Source organism: Danio aesculapii, chromosome 4, assembly GCF_903798145.1.
Source record: "Danio aesculapii chromosome 4, fDanAes4.1, whole genome shotgun sequence".
NCBI classification, from domain to species: Eukaryota; Metazoa; Chordata; class Actinopteri; order Cypriniformes; family Danionidae; genus Danio; species Danio aesculapii.
The window spans coordinates 2,125,379-2,133,502 of record NC_079438.1 but is presented as its reverse complement, the minus strand read 5'-3'; the positions used below and the strand labels follow the sequence as shown (position 1 = coordinate 2,133,502).

The 8,124-nt window shown below is 41.2% G+C and overlaps 1 protein-coding gene across 2 annotated transcripts; it reads right to left on the bottom strand.

Annotated features, from left to right (window-relative positions):
• Positions 1 to 261: 261 nt before the first annotated feature.
• zgc:175107 (uncharacterized protein LOC794317 homolog) lies at positions 262 to 8,049 on the bottom strand. Of its 2 annotated transcripts, none has more exons than XM_056455330.1 (3): positions 7,738 to 8,049; positions 7,009 to 7,132; positions 262 to 2,436 (listed from the first exon to the last, which is right to left on the bottom strand). In XM_056455330.1, exons 2-3 carry the CDS (start codon positions 7,085 to 7,087, stop codon positions 1,532 to 1,534), a joined length of 984 nt encoding a protein of 327 aa, XP_056311305.1. In that variant the 5' UTR covers positions 7,088 to 7,132; positions 7,738 to 8,049; the 3' UTR covers positions 262 to 1,531. The 2 variants fall into 2 exon arrangements, with proteins under 2 accessions (XP_056311305.1, XP_056311306.1); XM_056455331.1 differs by having other exon boundaries at positions 7,846 to 8,049.
• Between the last annotated feature and the right edge of the window lie 75 nt (positions 8,050 to 8,124).

Here is an 8,124-nt window from a genome sequence, read left to right as displayed (position 1 = left end):
TGTTAAATCATCTTAGATCTTTTAACCGAGGTCCGAAGAACGGACCCCAGAGCTCATTTGTTTGCTTTATTTATAGAGCACATTTAAAAACAACAGATGTTGACCAAAGTGCTTTACAAAAAGACCAGCATACAAAACCTACACTTGTGAGTATATATATATATATATATATATATATATATATATATATATATATATATATATAAATAAATAAGCAAAATATATAAAACAGATTTAAATTCATTGCAATCCAAAGGCAGGAGACAGAAGGTGATTTTTTTTAAAATGAGACTTAAAAGCACCAAGGGAAGAGCATGACCTGATAAGTCAGGGGTCACCAAACTTGTTCCTGGAGGGCCGGTGTCCTGCAGATTTTAGTTCCAACCCTAATCAAACACACCTGAACAAGCTAATCAAGGTCTTACTAGGTATACTTTAAACATCCAGGCAGGTGTGTTGAGGCAAGCTGGAGCTAAACCCCGCAGGGACACCGGCCCTCCAGGACCGAGATTGGTGACCCCTGTGATAAGTAAAGGCAGACCATTCCACAGACGGGGATCTGTGACAGATAAAGCCCTGGCACCTCTTGATTTTAACCGTGATTCGGGAACAACTAGCTGAAACTTGATTGGCCTTAATGAAGTGTGCCAGTGAAGAAGCTCACTGATGTAAGTAGGTGCTAGACCAGGGATGGGCAAACTCGATCCTGGAGGGCCGGTGTCCCTGCATAGTTTTGCACCAACCCTAATCAAACACACCTGCTTGTAGCTTTCTAGGGATCTTGAAGACACTAATTAGGGTGTTCAGGTGTGTTTGGTTAGTGTTGGAGCAAAACTCTGCAGGGACACCGGCCCTCGAAGATCGAGTTTGCCCATGCCTGTGCTAGACCATTCAAACCAAAACAAGTAGCGATAACTTGTATTCAATCCTAAATTGGACTGGGAGCCAGTGAAGAGATGATAGAACTGGTGAGATCCTAGAAACATTTTTGTCCCAGTTAGAAGCCTAGCAGGTGCATTTTGAACCAGCTGCAGGCGTACAATTGAAGCCTGCGAAACTCCTGAATACAAAGAGCCTTCCACCCACAACCCATTTCTGGAAAACATCCATACACGCTAATTCACACTCGTACACTACGGACAATTTAGCCCAATTCACCTATAGCGCATGTCTTTGGACTGTGGGGGAAACCCACGCGAACGCAGGAAGAACATGCAAACTCCACACAGAAATGCCAACTGACCCAGCCGAGGCTGGAACCAGCGACCTTCTTGTTGTGAGGCGGCAGCACTACCTACTGCGCCACTGCGTCGCCCAAACGCCACAGTCAGGTCTAGTAAAACTAGAAGTGCGCATTTTCCAGAATCAACAGTCAGAAACCATTTCTGGTTATTGATGTCAGAGTATTTTGGAATCGATGTGTCAATGGAGCTTTTCCTGCAAAACTACAGAACAGAGTTGCGCATTTTATAATTCCCCAGGCGGTAAAGTCGTCCAGTAATTTTAAGGATGATTAGAGTGTGAACGAGGCTCATGGCATGTTCTTTTCACAGGGACTCTGCAAATGGCGTTTGAGGTCTGTGTGGTAGGTGAAACTCCTCTCGCAGTGAACACAGGTGAACGGCTTCTCTCCGGTGTGAACTCTGATGTGAATGTTCAGGTTTCCCTTGAGCGTGAAGCTCTTTCCGCATTGAGGGCAGACGAAGGGTCTCTCTCCGGTGTGGACCCGACAGTGGACTTCCAGGATGGCTTTATTTGAGCAGCTCTTTCCGCAGTGAAGGCACATGAAGGGCTTCTCTCCGACATGAGTGTTTACGTGACTCCTGAGTTCATCGCTGTCGCCGAAACTCTGTTCACACTGCTGACAGACGAAGCTGCTCTCCCGTGAGTGGATCCTCATGTGGCAATTCAGGTTTACTTTGCATCTGAACGTCTTTCCGCACTGAGCACAGCCGAACGGCTTCTCTCCGGAGTGAATCCTCATGTGAGTGTTCAGACTCTCCTTCCTGGAGAAGCTGTTCCCGCACAGGTTGCAGATGAAGGCGCTCTCGCCGGTGTGATTCCTCACGTGGGTTTTGAGGTTTCCTTTGTGCGTGAAATTCTGTCCGCAGAACGGGCAGCTGAAGGGCTTCTCTCCGGTGTGAACCCTCATGTGCACTTTCAGGTTCTGTTTTTGAGAGAAGCTCTTCCCGCACTGTTGGCAGGAGAACGGTTTCTCTCCGGTGTGGGTTCTCTTGTGGACTTCCAGGTTTTGTTTTAGACCGAAGGACTTGTTACACTCACCGCAGATATAATAACCGCTAGATTCAGCGCTCCGGGGGGGGTTTTGTGAGCAAGTGTTTTGGGTATGTGTGGATTTTTCTCCACGTTTTTCATACTGATTCCTCTCTTCTATTTTATTCATTTCTTGACGCTCCTCTTTCAGTGCCATCAGGTCTAAAGCAAAACATAATAAATATATATTTATATATATTAATTTAAAGACAAGAGAGGAATACATGTTATTAAATGGTGAAATATAGAAATATATAAAGGAATTTTGTTTGAATAGGACAACACTTTATAATATTGACAGCCAGTATGAGCTGAAAAGTTAGCATAAACAGTTAAATTAAACAGATTTGTGCAATAATACATTTGAGTTTTTAATTCATCGCCTCTGTGATTTTTAATTCACTAAATCACAAAACTTATTATTTTTATTAAATTTTTTGTAGGGTTTTTTGCTGCTAATATGTTTGTTAATTTAGCATTTTCTTGGTGAGCGGCCGGTGCAACATAATGTTGGTCTCCTGTGATGTTCTGAATGACAAAATAAAGAAACTGAAAGGAATTCTTGGGGAAAAAAGACACGAGCAGTAGAGGCAGTGTGCAGCTTTTTTTAAATGGCCCGTTTCCACTGAGTGGTACGGTACGGTTCGGTACGCTTTTATGGCCGTTTCCACTGTCAAAAAGCGTACCGAACCGAACCGTGCCACTTTTTCGGCACCCTTTCGAAAGGGTACCAAACACGAGAAAGGGTACCAAAAGGCGGAGCCACACGCGCAGCTGAACGCTATTGGTTTACAGAGATACGTCATTCGCTTACGCAACAAGCCAGAATGAAAACAAAAAACCCGCCATGTTTGAAAGACACAGCCGAGAGATTACAGCGGAATTATAAATACATATAATACCGAGCCATGGTCGATCTGGGCTCAAACAAACCTTGTCGTCGTCTGGATGAACAGCCACAAATCCAAGAAGAGCAGATTTACCCTGTGCCCTGTAGTTTTTTACGAGCCAGTCTGAGGCGCGAGCGGTTTCGCTTTCTTGCTAGCGCTCGCGCGCGTCTAACATTATATCTGAAATAACAAACTTCTTGAGTTGATGATAATAACCTGCGCTTGATTATTGACGTGCTTTTGAAACCCGATCCTGTCAGACACTGACAAACGCGAGAGTGAAGCGTGAAGAAACAAAGGAGAAGCCGGAATAAAGGAGCACATTATTTTTCAGCAAACATAAACAAAATGCCATGTTTAAATAACTTATTATCTTCACTTTTTGGACTAATATGAACCGGGAATGACGGAATTACTGTCGAACAGAGGCTACATGTGCTGCTGAAGATTACATACACAGATAAGAGGTTTTCACTGACTGTAGGCTATATTTTGTGTTGTTTTGAACCTAAACACAGACGAAAATGTCTGCTGTGTGTAGTTCTTCTGTAGTTGGGAACATATCGGAGACTGTAAGGGGCTGTATGTGTTTTTATATGTTAATTTATTTAGTTATTTAATGGCTCGTTTCCACTGACCGGTACGGTACGGTTTGGTTCGGTTTGGTACGGGTCACCTTTATCAGGCTTGCGTTTCCACTAACAAGGGTACCCTTTTGGTGGGCGTGGTGTATGACAAAGTTTCAGTCGACGTCATTCTCGCTCGAGGAAATGTCTACAATAAAGCTGTACGGGTCACTTATATATCATATGAGAAGCTCTTCTCACACAACAGATGCTTCATACACATAAATGCTTGTGTATAAATGTTTATTAGTAATTTTTCAATGAACATGAGTTTATTATAACTGCAGATCAATGACAGTGCGAAACAGCCTACTGTAACGTCTGTAATTATATTAAATAACTAAATAAATGAACATATATAGACGCATACAGCCCCTTGCAGTCTCCGAAATGTTACCAACTACAGAAGAAATACACACAGCAGACATTTTCGTCCGTATTTAGGTTCAAAACAATACAAATTATAGCCTAGTCAGTGAAAACCTCTCATCTGTGTCTGTAATCTTCAGCAGCACATGTAGCCTCTGTTAGACAGTAATTCCCTCATTCTCGGTTCATATTAGTCCAAAAGGTGAAGATAATAAGTTAGTTAATCATGGCATTTTGTTCATGTTTGCTGAATAATAATGTGCTCCTTTTTTTCCGGCTTCTCCTTTGTTTCTTCACGCTTCACTCTCGCGTTTGTCGGTGTCTGACAGGATCGGGTTTTAAAAGCACATCAATAATCAAGCGCAGGTAATTATCATCAGCTCAAGAAGTTTGTTATTTCAGATATAATGTTAGAGACGCGCGCGAACGCTAGCAAGAAAGCGAAACCGCTCGCGCCTCAGACTGCCTCGTAAAAAACTACGGGGCACAGGGTAAATCTGCTCTTCTTCTTGGCTTTGTGGCTGTTTATCAAGACGACGACAAGGTTTGTTTGAGCCCAGGTCGACCATGGCTCGTTATTATATGTATATATCATTCCGCTGTAATGTCTCGGCTCGTCGGCTGTGTATTTCAAACATGGCGGGTTTTTTGTTTTCATTCTGGCTTGTTGCGTAAGCGAATGACGTATCTCTGTAAACCAATAGCGTTCAGCTGCGCGTCTAGCTCCGCCTTTTGGTACCTTTCACGTCTTTGGTACCCTTTCGAAAGGGTGCCGAAAAAGTGGTACGGTACGGTTCGGTTCGGTACGCTTTTTGACAGTGGAAACGGCTATAAAAGCGTACCAAACCAAACCGAACCGTACCGTACCACTCAGTGGAAACGGGCCATAATATAATTACAGACGTTACAGTAGGCTGTTTCGCACTGTCATTGATCTGCAGTTATAATCAACTCATGTTCATTGAAAAGTTAGTAATAAACATTTCTACACAAGTATTTATGTGTGTAAAGCATCTGTTTTGTGAAGTGCTTTTCATATGATATGCGAGTGACCCATACAGCTTTATTGTAGACATTTCCTCGAGCGAGAATGACGTCGACTGAAACTTTCTGTCATACACCACGCCCACCAAAAGGGTACCCTTGTTAGTGGAAACGCAAGCCTGATAAAGGTGACCCGTACCAAACCGAACCGTACTGTACCAGTCAGTGGAAACGAGCCAAAAGACGGCCTATTATGCTCCTTTCTACAAGATGTAAAACAAGGTTTCTGACGTCTCTAGAGTGTGCATGTGAAGTTTCAGCTCAAAACACCACACAAATAATTTGTTATAACTCTTAAAAACTGCAATCTTCTAGGTTTTGATCCTAATTGTGGGGTTTTGGTGACTGTCGCTTTAAATTCAAATGAGATTGTGCTCTTTTCGAGAGAGGGCGGGGCTACAAATGCTAGTGTGTCAGCATAGTGGCAAATTCAAAAACAAGACCAACGTCCTTATGCGTTGTTCACACCAGAAGCGTTACATGGGGATAAATTGCACGTAAATAGACGCGTGAGCATTTTGAGTTTACTCATTGTCAAATTCACTTCACAATAGACGCGGATTCATGGGCAAGTCTTCTGTCTGCCCGGTGACTAAATGGCTAACGTGGATTGTATTGAGATAATAACTGTGTTTATGTGCTTTAGGAAGACTGAAAAACAGCGTCAATTCGTTTGGAGCCGTGTCTGAGTGCGCTAGATACTTTCAGAGGTGCACCAAGCTCTGTGAGCTTATAAACTCCTCTAGAAACTTTACCTGGATGATGGAGGCTTTCAGCGGTGCTTCCGACTGAGCCGAGCCCAGTTTGATGAACTGTTGTCCACTGTCGGCAGTAGGATTTCCCCCGGAATACCAACACGAGAAAGCTCCTGATTGGTTAACGAGGCGTGAATGTCCGCTGAAGTTCACATTTTACAACTCGAGTGATTCGTGTCAAGCGCTCAACTCGCGCCGCCTCATTTGAGCGTATCACGGCGCAGGATGTCTAGTCACGTCTTTGCATTAACGTAACATTTAAATTACTCGCGCTTGACGCTTCTTTCACGTCTGGTGTGAACGCAGCATTAGAGTAGAGATGGACACTAGTGGGCGGGGCTCTTCCCCTCTGATGACACGTACAAAGGGAGAATGTCAATCGAAGTGTTTCCGCAGACTGTCTTTATCAAGTCTGATTATAAACAATAGAATTAATTCATTTTTACCATTAGAGGCTGGTTATATTCACACACTGTTGTCAGACAACGGTGTTTAAACCTCCTATAAATGTGATTTTTGCATGATAGGTCCCCTTTAAATCTTAAACACCTATGTTAGGAGACCTATCCAATGACCATATTGCAGAATGACGGTGACGAATTTTTTATATTTCCCAAGTGCTGTTTAATGGAGAAAAGCTTTATTCAATATAACAATCATTTTAATAGCTAATTTCTAATAATTCAGGTGAATAATTCTGACTTCAACTGTACATTTACTTTTGCTGCCTATACTAGCTTATAAATTTGTAGGAGACTGTAATCCTCCATATAAAAACTGCTCAGACAGAGCGTCTGTACTGAGAGTATGGATCTCCTGACCCTTTAACAGGTCCGTCTTGAAACAAAGCTTTCATGAGATGTACACACTGAATTCTGTTGTGACAATGTTGATAATAGTTTATCCCTCCTAAACGTGATGCTAAACAAAATGAACCATGATAAGTGTTTGTACACATAAAGAAATAAGATATTGCTTTACATCTCTGTCAGGTTTTGCTAGCCTAGCAGAGATCCAATCAACGTCAAATACAACTTATACAAGACCAACCTGTTTGTCCCTCAGGATCTTCATGTTTGACTGTTTCTTCAATCGTCAGGTCTTCACTCTCCTCTTTAATATACTCCATCTTGACAATAGTGTGGAGATCAGTCGCGTCAGCAGAAGGTTTCCTCTGTGATGTGAACACAATGGTATGTTAAATATAAAAATAATTACCTGAATGATAAATATGGATTAAATCTCTAAATGTGTCTTAATTAACTCCCTACATAACAAAAACACTTAAAAAAATTGGCTGTTTTAAAGTTTTATCATATGATAAATATTACTTATTACATAATACTGCATATTTAGTCGCGACTTATATTAGGAATGTAATGATTTGACGTTTACAGTCAATATATTGATTATTAATCCAGATATTTAACAAATTTTGCTACGAATATTTGCGAAAAGTGTCATTTGCCTACATAAATAAACAATATATTATAACATATCCATCTTTAATTCAAATGGTTGATGAATATTGAGACATTTACAGAAACACATAAATAATTTAATGTATTTTTTAAAAACGATGCCAACACAGTACATAAAGTAACATTATTTGTTGGACAGAGCATTTACATGTTGGTTTTCCTGCTGTATACTGTTTGGTCTTCGACTTAAGGCTAATACTGCCGTTTCTCTCGACTCTTTATCGTCAGTACTTGCTAGCGAGCGAATTCATGTGTACTATAAACTGACTGACCACATAGGGAGCGAAATAACACGCACCTTTCTGTTACTCCTGTGGAGATGAGCGTTATTAACGTTACTCTGAGACTCCGCAGCGCAATACGTTTAATAATACGTTACACCGCTTGTTAAAAACTATAAACAGACCTTAACGGTTTGTGCCGATTAAAGCACTTCAAAACAAACCTCCCTTCAGCCAAATCACAAACGCAGGAGCGCGGCGCAGCCGTATGACGTCATCATAATACCAACATATTACCTAAAAATCCCGATAAATGAAAACAAATATTATTAGCTAAAAAATAAATGAAAACAAATACATTAATAAAATAAACCAATAAAAAGATTCTAAAGAATCTATAAGATTGGTTTAGACTTAACTCGTCTTGCTTGTATAAACACATATAACCTATATATAAATATATA

What these genes read in the sequence shown, in the direction of transcription:
- zgc:175107 (XM_056455330.1), bottom strand. Translation starts at nt 7,087, where the DNA reads ATGGAGTATATTAAAGAGGAGAGTGAAGACCTGACGATTGAAGAAACA. An exon ending in AGATCCTGAGGGACAAACAG is followed by an intron (nt 2,437 to 7,008) that starts GTTGGTCTTGTA and finishes GTTTTGCTTTAG; the next exon opens with ACCTGATGGCACTGAAAGAG.